Source organism: Pectinophora gossypiella, chromosome 17 (genome assembly GCF_024362695.1).
Source record: "Pectinophora gossypiella chromosome 17, ilPecGoss1.1, whole genome shotgun sequence".
Taxonomy (NCBI): Eukaryota; Metazoa; Arthropoda; class Insecta; order Lepidoptera; family Gelechiidae; genus Pectinophora; species Pectinophora gossypiella.
This window is the reverse complement of record NC_065420.1, coordinates 11,818,556-11,839,320: the sequence shown is the minus strand read 5'-3', so window position 1 is coordinate 11,839,320 and position 20,765 is coordinate 11,818,556. Positions and strand designations below refer to the sequence as shown.

Here is a 20,765-nt window from a genome sequence, read left to right as displayed (position 1 = left end):
AATTTTCCTCACAAACGTCCTTCGCAGAATCCTGCTATTCTCACTCGAACACTCGGACCTGGCGAAACAAGAACCTGGTTTGGATAGGTTAGGGTCAAAATAAAACAAAGTTACTGCCAATAATTGCGTTTAATAAAAACGACAAGTTCAAAAACGTCACACAAACTTTAATTTAATTTAAATCAAGTCATAAAGGGAAAGTCTACCTTCGGCCGCAGCAGCGGTGGCCGCAGTAGGTGCAGCTGCGACTGTCGGAGCCGCTATGGGAGGACATTCTGGTGAAGATGGTGGAGACGGAAGCGTCCCGGCCGCGCTTCTCCATGCGGCCGCGCCTCCGCTGCGCGCGCCGCACCGGCTGGTAGCGCCGCGTCGTCGACCGCCGGCGCTTTGCCACCCGCCCGCGGCGCACCTTCTTCCTCCGTTCTGGCAGCTTCTCGTCCCTCTTCCCGAGCGGCACTTTCGGCGGCTCCGGCCGCCCATCTTTCCTTATGTCCACTCTACTCCGCACTGAATACTCCGAGCCTGATGTCTCCGTGTACGACCGGTCGTCGTTGTCTCTATCTTCATAATCATCCTCCTCTCTTCTCTCCTTGTTTTCTTTTTTACTTGTGGACGCACCTTGGTTTTCTTCTTTCCTGTTCTCATCTTCCATTGCAATCTCTCTTTCAAGACAAACTGATAATTTTGTACCTATAATTACATATGAAATTTATAACCGATACTACTGATAATTTTGTTGTTTAATTTTTTATAAGAAAACTCTTCGTTGGGGTAAAATTCTTCAAAAGTTGTCAGAAACGCTTTATTTGCTTGACATGGTCGTTCTTTTGTTTCTTTTTGTCTTCTCTGAAATGACTGACACATTTGACATTGAGTAAGAAGAACTATATTAGAAGCGAACGCATTAGATATTTGCACTATACGTAATACATAGAAAGCTCGATGAAGCCTACGATAAAGCGGGTACCTAGGTATCTACTTTGTTCCTCGTGGTGATGAATGTAACTCTGCCTACTTCAATTGAGAATACAGCCGTCTCATGTTATATAAACTACAAAATGCAAATAAATGCTTACCTACTATGTTTTTTTTATGATTTCATTTTCGACTTCGTTGCCGAAGTAAATAAGGTATTTAACGTACGATGTTTGGCCAAAAAGGAGATAAGTACTACTCGTAAATACGTTTTATTATAAAGTATATAATAACGACCTACCTCCGTGGTCCAGTGGTTGATTCGCGGTGGGGACATACCACAAAAAATACTTTGTGTTTCCTAGTTTCGTTAGGATATAACCACCTGATTACCACATTAATCATCTGATTATCCGAAAGTAAGATGATCCGATCTCCCTATCCATCCATAGGGAAGGCCCGTGCCGCAGCAGTGGGGACGTTAATGGGCTGATGATGATAAAGATGATCCGTGCTGAAAGACACGTAACGCCGTTGGTCCCGTTACATGAGTCATGTCAGGGGCCTTTGGCGGCTCAATTGTATATCTGACACCAGGGTTGATGAGGTTTGGTACCCCACCTCATAACCCACAGATAGATGAAGAAGATTACAAAGTAATCTAAAGAACTTAATATTCTTTTCTGTATGTTCAGTTGTTGGTGCGGGCTCAGCAAAGCGGCGCACGGGGCGAGTGTGGCCACGGCGGCTGCAGGCGAGGCCTGGGTTCCGGCGAGGCATACCCACTCGTCCCCCACTGACGCATACGGCACGGTCGAGTTCCAGGGCGGCCCGCATCCCACCAAGGCACAGGTAAGTCAGCCATCTTGTATTTTTACATTATATTGCGACCATAGAATCAAGAATAATACCCACTACGTATAGAACAGTCTGTGAGGTCGCAGGTACCTATGATTTTCGAAATTGTTTTCAAGTTCACGTTTGGATCTTCTTATGATTATCACGTGCTCAGCGATGAAAGAAAAGCATCGTGAGGGAATGCACATTCCCGAGAAATGCCTTTCGGAGGTATATGACCTATCTTGTATTGAGCAGGTTCTCCGTTCGCGAGTTGGAAAGTCAGACTATAAAAAACCGGACCTGTCAAATCTTCAGGTTAGGTAAACGGACCCTGTGAAAAACGGGATAACGCTAGGCAGACGACGATTAGGTATAGAACGGTATCTCTTCACTCCGTACCAACTCGTAGCGGGCGCCGATCTGAAACCGCTGAAGAGTAAGAGGGGAGAGCGCTGCGGACTGTCTCGCTCACACCTACGCGTTTGGGTTTTTAAAAAGCACATAACAACGGGTTCTTACCGCGTTTAAATGGGGTTATGAGACTCCCGATATTTCGACACTGATGCAAGTGCCATGATCACGGGATGACTGATGAGATTGGAGCATCGGGAGTCTCATATCCCCATTTAAATGCGGTAAGAACCCGTTATTATGTGCTTTAATTATGATAATAACCGCGTAAACTTTAAACAATGTCCGGGATGTAACGTGGTATAAGCAATACGGAACCCGATAGGGGGATAAATGTGACTCCGATTTCAGAGGACACAAACTTTCTAAGTAAACGACGTTACCTCGATGTAACCCTTCATCGAGATCATTCGAGATTCGTGGCCTCGGCGGTCCAGCTCAACGTTGGGCTCACGGTCCGGAGGTCCCGGGTTCGAATCCCGGTGGGGACATATCACAAAAACCACTTTGTGATCCCTGGTTTGGTTAGGACATTACAGGCTGATCACCTGATTGTCCGAAAGTACGATGATCCGTGCTTCGAAAGACACGTTAAGCCGACGACACACGACGACGACTACATAGTCGTTACATGAGCCATGTCGGGGGCCTTTGGCGGCTCATTAATAACCCAGACACCAGAGTTGATGAGGTTGGTAATTCTCCTCACAACTCAAACGATAGAAGAAGATTCGAGATTCAACTTTTTAGTTTTTTCATAACATCTTGCCTGTATCTGTGACGAAGAAGACAGAAGTGGAACCTATATACACGCACTCCTCGCCAGCTATGTTAAATCCATTTTAAACTTGCAAAATAAATACGTTAACTTATTTCCAGTACGTCCGCCTATCTCACGACACGAGACCCGACCTGATAGTCCAGCTGCTGACCAGAGAATGGGCGCTAGACCGGCCCAAGTTGCTCATCACCATCCAGGGAGGAAAGGCCAACTTTGACCTCCAACCCAAGTTGAAGAAAGTCCTCAGGAAAGGTCTTTTGAAAGCTGCGAAGACCACTGGAGCTTGGATCTTTACTGGAGGGACAAATACAGGTAATAATATCAAACATACAAAATTTTTATCTTTTTTTTTAACGTGACTTATTGTAGATTTGCCGCAGATGGCATTAACTATATTTCTTATTAATTAAAATTCCCTAGAAAGTTATATTTTCTGGTGTGATACACTGCCCAACTGGATATCCCATTGACATTCAGAATTTGCCTTTCAACTGTTTTAAGACAGTAGTTAAACAAAAACTTTACAAAAAAGGTTATTATAAAGTTAGTGATTATTTAGAAGATACTCGTATGAATGCATGGGATTAACTGTCTGAGAACTGATATTAGGCTGCTAAATTACTCAATTGTATACCAATATTTTATGTTTATTTTTATTTTTTTAAAGAACGTCTAGGGCCCTGTGCCGAGGTTTTTCTTGCAGCTTCTTTCCCCCGGCTATACAGGTTGTGAGAAGCTGCAGTAGTTTTAGGCGGATGAGACGTTCGTTATGTAAAATTGACGATTCAAAGTGTAACTATGTTACCTACTGAATAAAGATATTTTTGAATTTGAATTTGAATATCCTCAGGCCTGTTGTCTTAAACGTTGTACCGGGTGAGAGCCTTCAGCGCTCTCCATTTGTCCGGCCAAGTAGTTAATACATTGTTTTAGGTTTACTTACGCGGTTATTATCATAATTAAAACACATAATAATGACATTCAGATATCAAATTACATAAACGGCAAAGAAAGAGGGTAGATATGTCTGCCCGTAGAAAATTATGGATCTACCTACGCCACTCCAAACTTATCAGTCATCCCGTGATCATGGCACTTGCAACAGTGTCGAAATATCGGGAGTCTCATATTCCTGATTTAAACGCGGTAAGAACCCGTTATTATACCTATGTTTCAAGTAGTTAACGCCATCTGCGGCAAATCTACAATAAGTAAAGTAAAAAAAAAAACAAAGATGTGACATACATAATGTTCTTTGTTATTTTTAATGAATACACAGTTTTTCATCTTGTTACAGTTTGTATAAGGCGGCACCGCCACTGCTGACGAATATCTCATTTATTAAGTTTTTTGGCCCGTGCTAATTAAGTCTTACTCCTAATTATCACGCGTCGTTTTGAAAAGATAGCACAGTAATTATGTTTTATAATGTAACTACCTACAGATAAGTCTTCTTCTGTCGTGTAGGTTGTGAGGTGGATCACCAACCCCATCAACCCTGTTGTTAGGGTTACTATTGAGCCGCCAAAGGCCCCTGACACAGCTCAAGTAACGACTACTAACTTACAACACTAAGTAATAACCGGGACTAACGGCTTAACGTGCATCCCAAGAACGGATCATCTTACTTTCGGACAATCAGGTGATCAGCCTGTAATGTCCTAACCAAACTAGGGATCACAAAGTGATTTTTGTGATGAGTCTCCACCGGGATTTGAACCCGAGACCTCCGGATCGTGAGGTCACCGCCCGAACCACTGGACTACGGAGGCTGTCTAAGCATGTAACATAGCATCACCTATCTGTAGGTGTAGGTCAAATTGCAACATTGCTTTTTTAGATGAATTGCTTCTATGTGGCCTTTTTAACCTCCCTGATCCTTCCATTTGTTTGTATTCATTTGCAAATGAAGCTGTTAGCCGAAGATAATAAAATAAAATACTTTACATTATGTTACGCATGCATCCGGAACGATGGGCAAAGATCATCACGCACTGGGTACCACAGGACGGACACCGTAGACGGGGTCTACCCCGGAAACGATAGCGCGATGATCTCGACGGTTATCGAAAAGACTGGATAGAGCTCGCACAGAACTGGGATACTTGGAAAGACATGGGGAGGCCTTTGCCCAGCAGTGAGATCATACAGGCTAACAATAATAATAATAATGTTTTACATTATATCCAACGAATAAATACTATATATTTTATAATTACGTTCAACATTCTAAAAGCTTTTGCACTAAAACCACGTGCCATCCGCAGGTGTGACCCGTCAAGTGGGCGACGCACTGCAGCTGGAGAGGTCTCAGAGAGCTGGTCGCGTCGTCAGTATCGGCATCGCACCCTGGGGCATCGTGGAGGGAGCCAACGAACTCATCGGGAAAGGCAGAGATGTGCCCTACCATGCTATGGCTTCACCGAGGTAAGAAGATCTACCTAATATTAGTCCAACTATTACTCTAATGCTTCTGTGCTCTGCTCTGTTCGAAGAACGCTTAACTTACATCGTAGTGTAATGGGTTCGAATCTCGGTTAAGGCTATAAACCATCGAAGTCAACTTTATGAGTCAGGATTGACGTTTAAATCATAGAGAATTGATATCACATGGTCACCATATCACACCATGCCACATTGGCAATGTAAGTATATTTTGTGATGAATAGTATATGTGATAGGCAGCAATTTTATTATATTTTTTCGTAAGATCCTCCATAAGCACAAAAGTATTTTTTATAAATGGCCGATCATATTAAGGTTTTTAGCTTTCCTGTGCTAAGGGGATCTCCTTGCATGGTAGTCAATATTTCATTTTTTGTAGGTTATAATGCAAATGACGGCCATTTTATAATAATATTATACAATCGCGGAGCTCCGTGAGTCGTAAAGTTTGCGTAGGAGTGGAGTGCAAAGTTGAAGTATGAACTATTTGCTCATACTTGAATGGCGCGGTCCTTTGACCCTTCTAACCGTTCTTCTATTCCGTGGTGTATACTTACCTATCAATTACACTTCTTCCTACCCCTTCGGGTATATAGGTTTGATTCTATGTTGCGTAATGTATAATTTCTTCTTTCGTGTGGATCGTAAGGTTTTTTTTTTTTTTATTTTATTTATTTGGGTACAGCGTCTTAATAGTATTAATAAAACTTAAGTATATAAATTGGAAGGCCATTACAAACTTCCACATACAATTATAAATGTAAACAGTTTTAGCAGAGAACGGAAGATGCGCCGTATATCGATGCATCAGTATACATAAATTATGTGTTTATGTGTTTATATGTGTGTGTGTGTGTGTGTTTTTGTGTGCGTGCGTGCTTGTGTGCGTGTGTGCGCGCGTGTGTGTGTGTGTGTGTGTGTGTACGTGTGCGTATGCGTGTGCGTGTGCGTGTGCGTGTGTGTGTGTGTGTGAAAGACAGTGATCACCCCAGCCCTCAGATTAGTTATCTTGGGATCGGATGTAAAGAATCCACTGGATGATCGCTGCAGTTCGTGTGAATGCGTTGCGAAAAGCGAAAATGCGAAAGGTTGATGACAGACCTCGTCTATTTAGTAGACCATTTTCTTCACAGCTGACTGTTAGTTACGCTATTACTAATCTCATCGGAGTTTTACTTTGTCAGAGTAAATAATCGGCAAAATTATATTGATTTCAAAATATTTTCTTTATTCATAGTCATAATAATAAAAAACCATAAGTACATAATATAAGATAGAAAGAATCGATCAACCTAATATCGACTGATACATCACTATGTTTATAAACGTCACAACACTAGCTTACGTACTTTGACAGATCTAATACTTACCGCGCATTGAGACAATTGTAAAATGTTATCTTATTGAAATATAATTAATAATTGTACTAAACGGGGGGGGGGGGGGGGGGGGGGTTAAAATTACCACATTGAAGCAATTCATCTAAGAAAGCAATATGTCATTTGTTTGCACTGCGCACTTACTTTTATATGCGCTTATGTCAAATTGCAATATTGCTTTCTTAGATGAATTGCTTCGATGTGGCCATTTTAACCCCCCTGGTCGTTCTGTTTAATAATACATACATCCGAAGACCGGTGTTTTTATAAAAAAGAAGTCAAAAATATATCTACATGGGGTCTTGTTTGAAAGGGTCTGCAGTGATGATCACTGTGGAAGAGTTGAGTCCATTCAGCTGGGCTTGGAAGAGTACGTCATTTATCAGTTTCTCCGCTACGATCCTCATGTTGGGTGGAAGATTTCGAAGCTTTGCAGCTACGTTTATACCTGGGGGAAAAGACATATCCTGCAGGCTCTGCACAACAACCGTAAAGTATACAGACTGTTAGTAACATCGTAACGAAAACTTTGAGGGATGATTCAGACCATGATTCTGAGTTAATAACTGAAAATAACCAAAAAAGCATTAAAATTTTCATAAATTTTCCAACAGGATATTCCACTTGATATCAATTCAGAATCATGGTCTGAATCATCCCCCTCGGTATTCGTTACGATGTTACTAACACCCTGTACAGACGGCATCGACCAATAGGCACAGCGAATCTCATCTACGTTGATAGACGTGTCGTATGGCTATTGGTCGAAGCCCTCGAGAACAGAAACTATTTGTCACATGTCAAGTTATACCGTTTGACAGTTTCTTTGTTTATTGAAATGTGACGTCACTGGGCAAAATGTCACGTGACCGTTTTCGCGCGAAATTTGAAATTAATGAAGGAAAATACGCTTTTTTAAAGATTTTTCGAGAAGATAAAAAATATTTTAATTTTAAGAGGTATACAGGGTGTTAGTGACGTCGTAACGAAAACTTTGAGGGATGATTCAGACTATGATTCTGAGATGATATAAAGTGGAATTTTCCGTCGCAAAAGTATGGAACAGAAAATAATAAAAAGAAAAACAAACATTTTCATGAATTTTCCGACTGAAAATTCCACTTGATATCAACTCAGAATCATGGTCTGAATCATCCCCCTCAGTATTCGTTACGGTGTCACTATCACCCATACCTACTTGTATGGGTACAGTATGTACTTGTGCGGGGTGTAAGTGACATCGTAACGAATACTGAGGGGGATGAAACAGCTGATTATTCTGAGTTAATATGAAGTGGAATTTTTTATCGCAAAAGTATAGAATTAAAAATAATTTAAAAAAACTAAAAAAAAAATCATGAATTTTGCGACGGAAAATTCCTCTTGATATCAACTCAGAATCATAGTCTGAATCATCCCCCTCAGTATTCGTTACGATGTCACTAACACCCTGTATAGTATCTTATAATAAGCGTTTGTAATTTTTAAAATATTTATCGGAAAACTGTCGAGTATCCAATTTCCTTCGCACTGGGAATTTTGTACCCAGTAGACTTACCAGTAAAACAAAATTTTTAATAGTTCTACTAGTATGTAGACCTAGGTAATTCATTGTGAACTTGAATCTATAACCCATATTTACCAATAGCATCATATTCGTCCAGTACATCTGCACATAGTCGCTTGGTTTTTCCATCGTCGTCAACGTCCGAATAGCGTTTGCTATTGTCTGACACTTCCACCATACTGGTTGCTAAGCTGTAATCTGATGGGTCTACCGAATGTTCAAATTCGTGAGGCTCTTCTTCGTACACTGGTTGTCCTTCTTCCTCTTCTTCAGATCCCTGGTGAAAGAAAGGGATATGTATATAACTATTGGATTTTGTACACTAATCTCTTTGAACAAAAATTGTATTATCATACTTCTTCTCTTCTTCTATCGTGTGGGTTGTGAGGTTGGAGTATTATCATACTACTACTGCGATAAAGGGAAAACTAGTGCAGGGCTCGCTATTAACCTGTTTTAATTTTACTTTTTTGTGATGCTCCGTTCAGATTCATTTCAAACCAGGCGGGTTAAAAAGGCCACTTCAAAGCATCTAAAAAAGAAATAAGTACTTATTGCAGTTTGACATTTGTATGCGTATGCGCAATACAAACAAATATTGCTTTTTTAGATGAATGGCTTTGATGTGGCCTTTTTAACCCTCCTGATGTGAAATTCCTATATCAGGAGAGTTGGAACAACCCAATACACCCAACCTAATACACATGTTATTTTTATATAAGTAACGCAATTAATATTGTGTCCTTTCTGTAAAAAAAATAAAAGTTATATTTTTTCAAGTTAGGACTAGTCAGTAGAAAACAATGGCCCATCCTTTGATACCTACAACGGCCTGAAATGAAATTAATCCATTTACATCAATGCGGTCTGACATAATTTTATGTTATGTTTACCTATGACATCTTATAAAATGCGATGACTTCTGCGCGTGCGGCTCCTGCCGGTGCGCGTTCACCTTAAACAGCCAGCCCCGTAGTTCATAACTTTTTTCTATTTTCATAAACTTAACAAAATTTTTGCTCAAGAATAAATTATTCGTGCAAAGTTTTCAACGTCCAGGCAAACAATTAAAATATCTCTCCTTTGTTAAAGTTGAGCGTAAAAAGTTCGTTCTGCGAAGCTATTTTTAGAATGTATTTCACAACTGCTTCCTTCGTTTCAATGAATATGAATTGTTATTTTTCTTATTAACAAACAAAATCGACATGTAATTTTTTATCTCGCTTCATTTGTAATAACATGAACATTGGAAGCTTCGAGGAACAGTCTCAATAGTTGAAAAATCTGAATCCACATTAAAGCAACTCATTTAAACAAGCCATATTAAATAAAACATTGTAGATGGTTCTGTTTTTGTAATGAAATGTGTTGTGGTGTTGTTTATATTTTTCGGCTCTTAAGTTGCTTATTATTTTGTGTGTGCTATTTATCATCATCTCCCTAGCATTTCCCGTTTCTCACAGGGTTCGCTTACCTAAGCTGAAGATTTGACAGGTCCGGTTTTTATGTGTACTATTTTATATAGGTATATCATTTATTTTTATATGTATGTATTTTATTTGGTGAAATAAAAAATACACTGGTCAGCACATAAACCGAGTCACCCGCTCCCGTAGCATACTTATTCGATTTCCAAAAAAGTATAAAACTTACAACGGTTTAAGTTATACCTAAAGAAAGTGCATTTTATGTTAATTATAATGACTTAATTTTTTTTCTAAACTACCGTCAATTCACATTCAAATTAAACAAGAAACAATACTAACGATTTATCCTCTTTTGCCTAGAGTTTGTAATTTCCGTTTCTTTTTCTTCAATGAGGGAGTTGGATATTTTTCATAATTTCTTTAGTTATCTTTCATCATAATCAACCGGTTATTTGCTGACCAGTGTATTTGTAGGTAATGTAGGGTATTGTATTGTAATATTTTTAGACCATTCTTTGCGCACTTATTTTTATATGTGTCAAACTGTAATATTATTTTTTAGATGAATAATTGCTTTAATGTAGCCTTTTTAGTCTTGTCGTCATACTGTATTCTCTTCTCGTGAGGATTGTGAGATAAATGGTTGACATGTTTTAGAATCTTAAGATGGATATAAGCCATGTGGTGGCAGGTTAACTGCCTTTGATCCGTATATATAGCCTATCATGTCAGAGAGGATGTTTTACAACTTGTTCGCCATCATAAGGCAGATGATAAGAAGTTTAATCCTGCTAAATATTGGAAAATTAAAAATGAAACCAACCACAAAACTAAAAGATTCTGACTTTGCAAACATTTCGTCTATTTTTTCTGCAGTGTCATTTAGGACAATAGATAAAAACCTGAAGAATAATGAAAATAAAGGAAGATAGATGACTCAAATTCTTTCACAATGGATAGTCATTGTTATTTGTAGGCAAAGAAGACTTTATTATACGAAAGTACGTGAGGATATATTAGACCCGCAACAGGTGTCGGGATCAGAGTGAAGAATGAGTCAGAGTAATTTTATTGTTCGAAAAAAGGAACTTGTTAATGCCCTGAAGAAAGATTGTTTGCCTAAGTGAGTTAGAATTTTGTAGACAAAGCTAAATTACTGGGGGGATTGAAATGGTCACATCGAAGTAATTCATCTAAGAAAGCAATATTGCAATTTCAGCGCATATATGATGATCTCTCCGACCGATTTCGGCCATGGCGACAACTTCGACTCCTAGTCAGTACGACGCTGATGCGCCCGAAGATGGCTTATGTAGCTTATCTTTATAACTCCCGCGCACAGTGAGGGCACGCAGCGCATATAAAAGTGTGCAATGCAAAAAAAATTACAAATAGCAATATTGCTCTCTTAGATGAATTGCTTTGATGTGGTAATTTTAACCTCCCTGCTACCAACACGTTAAACTGACTAACGAATGGCGATTAGTGGAGGTGTGTGGTGGTTTTTGTACATTTCAAGTACGTGTTCAATAAATATTTTCTAACGATCGGCAGGAGGTTGTTGATATCTCGGACAGCTGCCTTAAAAAATAAAACAAAATAATACTTAATTAAACTTTAATAAAACATTTGTTTTATGATTACAAAGGAGATCATCGGATTTCGGCCCAGAAGTCAAAGTGCCGGCCAAAAAAAATTTTGCTATATTCCGTTAGATATTATCCACCTGAGCATTTATTACTATGGCACCAAAGCTGTAGGGTCAATATCTTCGGTTTTATTCGAATTCAAAAAACTGTATTTTTCATACATTTTTGGTCAAAATGTAAAGTGCCGGCCAAGTAACAATAATGGTATATATCCTTAGAACTTATCCGTCTGAGCATTTATTACTATGGCACCAAAGCTGTAGGGTCAATATTTTCGGTTTTATTCGAATTAAAAAACATGAATTTTCATACATTTTTGGTGAAAATGTGAAGTGCTGGCCAAGAAACAATATTGGTATAATCCATTATAACTTATCCGTTTGACCTTTTATTATTATGGCACCAAACGTCTATGACCATTATTTTGACTTTTGTTGGACTTTACGTTATAGTTTCTGTGTGAAAAGTGCCGGTCAGCAAAGAACACATGTCAAAGCTATCGAGAAGATACCTGTAAACATTATTCACTATGACAAAAATGTGTATGACCATTAGTTTGGCTTTTGTTAGATTAAAAAAAAACTTGATTTTTGATTCATTTTGTAAAAAAATATAATATAACAGGCACGTTATGTATAGGATCGTCAAAATGTTTATTACTATGGAATTAAACGTCTATGACCACTATTTTGGACTTGATTCGATTTTTCAAAAATCTGGTGTTTTCATAGATAAGTACCTACACTTTGGCGAAAAAAGTTTTTATCTGGTAATAATGGAACTATCTTGCTAAAGGCGTAATATAGTCGTCTTTTTGACACATTTTTATAAATTAAAAATAAGTTTGCGTTTACGCTTTAGAAGCTACTTTTTTTAAGAAAAGTGTGCATACAAGGAAAATACAGTGGGGTGATAGAGGTACTACGTTATCGGCCGAGTAGCACCAGGACATTGTGATCGGCATACATGCAAAGTACAACTGCCCGACTCCTGTCTTCCCTAACTACTTCAGACGTCATGCCAAAATACGAGTTTCGTCACTAGATGGCAAGCTTATCTTTGGAGGGTGGTAACCATCTACGGTCATAATAATTCAACCTAAACTTAGGCCGTAACGTTGAGTGGAATGCAAAAACTACAGCCAACGTTATATCTAAAATCAGATGGTATTAATATAGAAGTTCACCTATCAACACACAAAACAAAAACACAAAGTATTTATCTGACTAATAACTAGTCATTGGGAAAGCTCTGCTTGTTGTCATTGTTGAAATGTATAAAAAAAATAAAGATTTTAAAAAAGTCCAATAAAAGCCAAAGTCAAAATAATGGTCAAAAATGTTTTGCGCCAGATTATTAAATGTTCAAAGTTGTATTAAGGGTCCTTTGTAATCCGCCGTATCGCAATTTTTGCCCAAAGCACTTTATTTTTAAACAAAATAAATAAGAAATCAAGATTTTCAAAATAAAATAAAAGCCAAACTAATGATCGTACACGTTTGGTGCTATAGAAAAAAATGTTAATAGGCATCTACTCGATACCGTCTACATGGTATTTTTGCTGGTCGGCACTTTTCACATTTGAACTAAAACGTAAATTCCAATAAAAGTCAAAATAATGGTCATAGATGTTTGGTGTCATATTAAAAAATATTGAGAAGCAACTATTAGACGGATTCGACGTATTCTTTTCGATTGCCGGCATTTTTATATATTAACCAAAACGGAAAGTCCAATAAACGTCAAAATAATGGTCATAGAAGTTTGGCGCCATACTAATAAATGTTCTAACGGTCCTTTGTAATACGCCTGTATCCCCTTTTTCCAAACGGACATAATATTTTTTTTTTACAAAATGTATGAAAAATCGTCATTTTTAAAACCCAATTAAAGCCAAACTAATGGTCATACACGTTTGGTGTCATAGTAAAAAATGATCAGAGCAATCTACTCGAAAGGTTCGACACATTTTTTTTCTCTGGCCGGCACTTTCAAATTTGGGCCGGCCAAAGTATGGAGAGCCGATGATCTCCTTTCGTCAACTTAACTGACTGACGCAAGTAAGTTGTCGTAATTAGATTAAATACTGGGGGGTTAAAATAGCCACATCGAAGCAGTTCATCTAAAAAGAAATATTGCAATTTGACATTTGCGTCACATGTCAAATTGCAACATTGCTTTTAGATGAATTGCTTTTTAACCCCCCTGTTATTCGAGTCCTACATCCCAACAGGGGATACAAGGATTAGAAGAAGAAGCATATCTAGGCTTATTTCAATTATTTTATTTGCTTTCAGATCGAAGCTTGCTGTGTTGAACAACAGACACGCGTATTTCTTGCTGGTAGACAACGGTTCAGTGGGCAGATACGGCGCTGAGATCGTGCTCAGGCGCAAGCTGGAGAAGTACATCGCTGCGCAGAAGCTGCATCCATGTGAGTACTTGCATAAAAAGGCGACATTGAATCAAATCGTCTAAAAAAGCAATGGTGGTATTTGACAATTGTTTTTACATGCGCAAATGCCCATATTGCTTTTTTAATCCTCTCTGCTGTAAATACTATCAAAGACACTGAGCACGGAACATTGACCTGCTGCCTTCGCGGTCTAGTGGTTGTCCGTTGAGCTCACGATCTGGAGGACCCGAGTTTGAATCCTGATCACCCGCTTGTCACAAAGTAACACGATCTGGGGGTTAAAATGTTAAAATGGCCACATCGAAGCAATTCATCTAAGATAGCAATATTGCTATTTGACATTTGTTTGCATTGCACACTTATTTTTATTTGCGCAAATGTTAAATTGCAATATTACTTTGTTAGATGAATTGCTTCGATGTGGCCATTTTAACCTCCCTGTTATTCGGAGGGCACGTTAAGTTGGCCTTCTACTGACTATTTACACACCCCGGACACTTCATACAAACAACCTCGTTTTACACAGTGACTATACATTGCAATTATCAACACGTGCAGTGCAACTGTGTGTGTAACGTCTGAGGGTTGCCAATTACAATACCTAATGTAACCATTATTACTTACTTAGGTAGGTAGTACCACTTACGAAAGATGCTTTTATAATCAGTTAATATTTATTTATTCGATTTTTTATACATAGTTAGTAGTCTTTACATGAGCCATGCCTTTGGCGGCTCAATAGTAATCCTGACACCAGGGTTGATGGTAATCTATCTTACAACCCACTCGACAGAAGAATTATTTATTTACCACACAAATCACAAACAAGAGATTTTGAACTATGAAGGTTCACAATATAAATAAAATTAAATAGGCTTTACTACTTTACTTATTTATGGCATTCACATTATTTTTACATTAAGCGCTTAGCCTAGGTTCAGTTTTATTGCTAATTATTAGCCTGCCTTTGAACAATCACCGTGAAAAATATATTATATTTATAGGCGCCGCGCAGGCAAACCCAGCGCGGGCAATTACTGTGAGTCGTCGATTGGCGTAGGTCGCGTCGTGATCCACATAAAATAATTTTGGGTTCCACATCGATATATTTGGAGCATTATCGTAAAGTACTCAGAACTTTGAAACGCTCTGCAAACCAGCTTTTTTTTGACGTGACTTATTGTGGATTTGCCGCAGATGGCATTAACTACTTGGCCGGACAAATGGGGAGCGCCGAGGGCTTTCAGTACAAAATTTAAGACAACAGGCCAGAGGGTGCCTAGTTGGGCGCGAACTTCGGCTCAGGGCGTCGTCTGAGAGGAAGAATATTTGAAAGAATTAATCGACTGATGAATGAGGGATCTGCAAACCAACAACAACAAATCACTTTAAGATATTATTTCAGAAAATACCAGTATAGAAATTGCACGTAATGCACGAAATTTCGGTTACGCCCGCAAGCTCCTGTTTCTAGGTCTCACGTTTGCTAAAATCAATATCACTGTGCAGTATGAAACTGCGTCACCACAGCAGTAATTGCTCTGCTCTCCGATAAGATAACCTCACCTTGATGTTTGTTGATGTTGAATAAATTTTATTGTCGTAGGTGAAAGATAAATTATGAAATTCTGATTACCTACTAAATAACTACCTAATCTTAAACTATAGAGCAACACGGACATCCGCGGACCTGTCTAAAACTGACGAAAGACATTTAACATTTTCTTTTTTCCATTTAGGGAGGTAAATTATATATTTTTTTAAATAAAAAGAACGTAATCAATCCAATATAGCGGATTCATGTTTTTCTACGACTTCACAGTGTGCTTTTCATCAACTTTTCATAAATATTCCCAAATAGGTACCTACATATTTCATACCTATTTCATAATAATATTGTATTTTGACATTTAGTAAAAAGTAATTCATTTTACTATTACGAACTTGTATTAGTCGCTTGCTTGAACTTACCCAAGGAACTTCCTTACCTATTTTGGTGATGAAAGACTTTATTACAATGCAGTACAGAACTCTCTATTAGGTAGGTAGATAAGATACATATTATATATAAATAATATATGAAAAATATTAACATTATTTTAAAACTGTTTTATTTACAAACGAAGTTGATACAATTCTTGGCCTTATTGCGAAGAAGCAAGTTTTTCCAGGCAACCTTTGAGTGAAAGAAGCTGTGTTTCCTTGACAATAATACGTAGGTACCCAAGTAGCAACCGATTGTCTTAAAAGAGAATTGTAGATATCTTGAAGGCAAGTAGACTAAATCAAACCCTTGTCTTGGATAAGTCTTATAGGTCTCCAAGATATCCCTCAAGATATCTTGAAGATACAGTTTAGTAAAAGTGGGCACATACTTTAACTCTTATACAAGACAGACTTAAGACAACGTTAAGTCAGACTTAAACCCTACTTTAGACAATGTTCTTGCATATTCTAAACTTAGAATTATTGTAGTATCACTTAATACCAAGAATGTATACTTGAAGATATCTACAATACTTAGTTAAGACTATAGGATTGAATTGCACTGAGTCAATTGTAACTTAACGAAGTAAAACTTCAGGTCATACTAAAACGATTTTTACTTCACGCTTCTTTATTTTAGAATATAATGGCGAACATTTATATTAACACAAGAAATGAAGTCTGTAAGAAAATGGCGTCTAAAATATTTGTTAAGTTGTTTTAACAAAAGGTTATTCTGCCGTTTCACATACAGGAAATTATAAACGCATGATTGTTTCTCGTGTAAAATCGATAGAAAGTGTTAAAAAACAGAAGGGCCTTTAATATACCAGAAAAATAATAATAAAATTTGGATTGATTATTCAGCAAATAAAAAAAATGGTGACATATAGTATAGAGAAATTCATTTTCTATTAATATGTGACAGCTGAACGCAGTAATTGTTACTACAACAGAAATATATATTAATTTACTTCAGTTTTTGACGATAATATTGTCAAAAATATATTACATGTTTTCTTCCTGTAAGTGCAAAATGGCGTTAAGTAATATTTTTCTAAATGAAGTAAGACTTTAGAAACAATTGATTTCGTAAGAATCAGTTTAGAAAAGTAAAGTCAAGTTGCACTTCATCAAGTACTAGTTAAGATAAATTTTACTTCAATTGTCTAGGAGTATACCAACTTAAGACAAAAAGTATTTAGTGAATTCCTACTTAAAACTCTTATATCTAAAGTGATCCTCTATTTTGATTTAGTAAAGTAATGTCGTAAAATCATGTTTGTTTATTCTGTGCCAGAATCATCTATGTAACAAGTAACAATTAAAATCGAACAAGCTTAAAACCTATGGAAAGTATGTTTGTTTGAGAGGTAAGTTTTTCGACTCGTGGAAGATAAAAAAATATTGTTATGCTGAGTTCTTACTTGGATAGGAATGTGATTTACTTAATTATTTAATATTTATCACAATTGGAACTAACAAACATAAACTCAATTTGCTAATGAGTCTCCGCGCATACATTCTCATAGGTACCTACATGGTTCACTGACGCAAAGTAGGTACGATCACCGCGCTTCTAATTGCCAACGGAAACAATGTGATTATTGTAAAAATTAACGAGTATCCGTTGAATATTGTATATACGAAGAACCCTTGCAATTTGATTAACGTCGTGTGTGTGCGCGGTAGTTTCTAATCCCACCTAAAACATTATTGTTAAAAAAGGCGGCCAAATTCCCGATGTCTTTATCAAGCTAAAAAAATAAAGGAATCGAATCTAATGCCCACTTTAAATGCATTTAACCATACACAAAACTTAAAATAGATAATAATATGTTTTGTTTATGATTGTGAATAAAGCTTAGTTAAAAATAGGTACATTTTTAAAATAATTAAAAGACAGAATGAAAGAAGAAAGAAAAGTATCTAGACACGCGGTAGCGTGTCAAGCCAAGTTCAAGAAATAGAACTGGCGAGCCGCACCGTGTGTATTATTACACGAACCATTTGGAGCCACTTTTGACCCCCTCATAAATCAAAAACTATTTCACATAAACGTATCAAATTTGGCTCATATATTGAGACTTGTAAGATACATATAAGTGTTCTGAATTTCATAAGCTTATCTCAAACGGTTATTTAGATATTAATGTCCAAAATCCTCATTTTTATCATTGACTGACTGACTCATTTTTATCAAAACTAACCCAGTTCCAGATGACCTAGAGAGTTAAAATTTGGTATGCAGATAGGTAATTAGATGAATATAAAGGAAAAAATAAAAAAAACTGGCAACTTTTTAATAATTAGATTCTATCATGAACGCTTAACATAAATACCTAATTAGTGCCTGTACCTAACTATAGATGTAAGAATCAGTAAGTAATCAAAACTCATGACAGCCGGTCTTTTTGTGGTAGGTATGTAGATTAACTTAACATAACATACAATCACGCCTATATGCCCTATCGGGGTAGGCAGAGCACTAAGTGATCATAAAACCACTTGATGCCACATCCGACAAGTACTTTAAGGGTAGGTAAGCAAGTTGGAACATGTGTTTAGCGGTGATAGGTTGTCAGCTTTTCGCCCACGATACAACACAACTCTCATCCATTTTACTGGCATATTATTTTTTTTTAACTTAACGTGAATCTTAAACGAGTTTAATAGGTATTCAAATGTTTTATACCTATAAAGTCGACTTTTAGTTTTGAATTTGTCCTTTTAAAAGGACCCACGCGTTACGAAGATATGTACTTACAGACCTTAGGCTACAATATATTATCTTATGTTATAAGAAGATATGATATGTTATACTGTTACTTATAAATCAATTTCAGGACTGACCATTGAACTTGGCACCCATTTAGATCTCACTTCTTTTGTCGTTGAAGTCAACAACCAAAGCATTTATCATAATATTGAACTTGGCTCTCATTTCACATTTATGTTTTTGATTGGATTTATTTATTATTAGACTAATAGGTACCTAATTTTATATTTGAACTTAGCAGGTTTTAATATAAAACTCGATTTTTCATGGTGTAGTGTTGCCGTGCGCTTAGACTAGGTTAGACTAGCTTAGTCATTTTTGAGAAGATTTGTGCGAGACGTAGGTACCTGGGCCGCCACACGCTGGATCGAATTTGAAAAACAGGAACTTACGATATTTTGCCAAAATTAAATGATTGTGTTATACCAATCGATATAAAAAAAATTATGGCAATGAAGAAGATATCGCATCGCTAACAAAAACAGTGGGATGTGCATTATCACAGGTTAATTTTCTGTATTTAATATTCTGCTTTCGAAAACCACCAGATGCTTTTATTATTTGGACTTCATCCATCTTTCTGCTTGCTTCTATTTCGATTTTATCGTCCATTGAATAGACTTTTCTTATATTTTACTTATTGTAGTCAAAAACGAATAAAACAGTCTTGTATAGGAGCAACAAATAATAAAAATTGCCTTAAGTATATCTAGGCAATCAATTTTTACTTTACAAGACTAAACTGATACTTCACTAAATCAATTTAGTGTTAAGTGAGACTTTAAATAATCTGAGTAAAGTAAAAGAATACTTGTAGACTTAACAGTAGGCTGAGATAAGACTAAATAGTTTTGTGAATACTTAACTTGGTTTTGTGTATTCTAAATTATCTAAAGTAGGATTTGTTGAAAACTATATAGTATTAAAGAAGGAAATGAATTTATGAAGTCCTAATAAGTCCTATTTGATTTGGATAAATCTCACTTTAGCTAAAGTTTAGACATATATGACTTAACCACAATTCTTGATTGCTACTTGGGTAGTACCTACTAATATTGAAGTGTAAACAGTTTGTAGATAAAGACATCACATTGCCTACACGGATAAAGATAAGGGCGTGATTTATGTAATGTGTGATACCTAAATAATGTTTTAGATAAGTGTCTAAGAAAAGTGCTTACCGCGACGCCCGCCTGTTGCGTTTTGCTGCCTTTATCCTCCGCTTTTGCTGCGTTATAGCTGTTATCCTCGAACATGAATGAAAACAGATCGTAGTACCAAAGGTGGGGCTTGTATATTTCGTCGGGGTTAGTCGCGATCCGTCGGCTGTCTAGCACCCGTTTGTGTTCGCGTCGCACGCACGCGCGCAAGCTTTCTATCTTCCTCAATACGTGCACTCGTGTTGCACTGGGTTCGTGCTCTTGCACTAACTTCGTCAGCTTCGTAATAGCTTCGTGCCGCTTTTGCTTTTGTTTGTACACGAAACTTGTCCGGTCCCATAGGCAGCGCTGCTCTTTGTACAGATGTATGAATTTCCTAAGCAGTTTGCACGGAAAGATGACTATATTGGTCGGACGGTCGGCCTCTTCACTCTCGCTGGAATCGTTGTCCATCGTTCCGTTGTGAAGGTCTTCTAGCATCATAGGAATGTGCTTTATATACTAATAGCGTTTAGTCTTAAGATATCGCGGGACCTTATGATGCTCTATCGCACTTGTGCACGCGTAAATCTTAAGGTTTACGAGTAGTTTATGAAAATTGGTGTAAATCCACATGAGACGTTCGTCAAGCGGCGCGGTGCGCGGGGAACTGCTCGGCGCGCGGCGAGGCGGCCGCGCGGCGGATAGCTCGCCCCCTTCGCCCCTTGCGTCTCTTGCCCTCCGCGCCGCGCGACGTACGGCTCGTTAGGATCGACGCAGACCGAGTGCCAAATTACTTACCTACCTATCTACCCGCCCTTGCTTTCTCGTGCAATGTTTAAGTTTATTGATTTTCGAACAATTTACACTTTTTTTTGTGTTTTGTAGTAGGCTTACTCAGAATCTTGCTCTAAAGGGTTCCGAAGCTCAAAAGGAAAAACCGAAAAGGATCACTGTTCGCCGTTCGTCTGTCTGTCTCTTTCCTTCACTATGAATTGAACTGCTTAACCCTTCACGGGCAGAGACCATGG

The 20,765-nt window shown here is 37.6% G+C and overlaps 2 protein-coding genes across 13 annotated transcripts in view; one reads left to right on the top strand and one right to left on the bottom strand.

Annotated features, from left to right (window-relative positions):
- Positions 1-20,765, top strand: part of LOC126374140 (transient receptor potential cation channel trpm) — a 323,537-nt gene that overhangs the window by 221,191 nt on the left and 81,581 nt on the right. For all 11 annotated transcript variants that reach the window (XM_050020602.1, XM_050020606.1, XM_050020604.1 and 8 more), the window contains 4 exons: positions 1,611-1,767; positions 3,046-3,259; positions 5,215-5,374; positions 13,712-13,848. In XM_050020602.1, the coding sequence (XP_049876559.1) occupies positions 1,611-1,767; positions 3,046-3,259; positions 5,215-5,374; positions 13,712-13,848 (668 nt within the window). The remainder of the gene's footprint in view (positions 1-1,610; positions 1,768-3,045; positions 3,260-5,214; positions 5,375-13,711; positions 13,849-20,765) is intronic.
- Positions 6,831-20,394, bottom strand: LOC126374210 (uncharacterized). 2 transcript variants are annotated; one of them, XM_050020720.1, is made up of 3 exons: positions 19,777-20,394; positions 8,414-8,615; positions 6,831-7,219 (listed from the first exon to the last, which is right to left on the bottom strand). In XM_050020720.1, the coding sequence occupies exons 1-3, from the start codon at positions 20,236-20,238 to the stop codon at positions 7,062-7,064; spliced, it is 822 nt and encodes a 273-aa protein (XP_049876677.1). In that variant the 5' UTR covers positions 20,239-20,394; the 3' UTR covers positions 6,831-7,061. The 2 variants fall into 2 exon arrangements, 1 of the variants encoding a protein (XP_049876677.1); XR_007567409.1 differs by having other exon boundaries at positions 7,088-7,219; positions 8,330-8,615.

Excerpts from the sequence above, each read along its gene's own strand:
- LOC126374210 (XM_050020720.1), bottom strand. The coding sequence starts at position 20,238 with ATGATGCTAGAAGACCTTCACAACGGAACGATGGACAACGATTCCAGC. Across the intron at positions 8,616-19,776 it reads CGCAACAGGCGGGCGTCGCG|GGATCTGAAGAAGAGGAAGA; the intron begins GTAAGCACTTTT and ends TTCTTTCACCAG. Across the intron at positions 7,220-8,413 it reads GGACGAATATGATGCTATTG|GTATAAACGTAGCTGCAAAG; the intron begins GTAAATATGGGT and ends CTTTTCCCCCAG.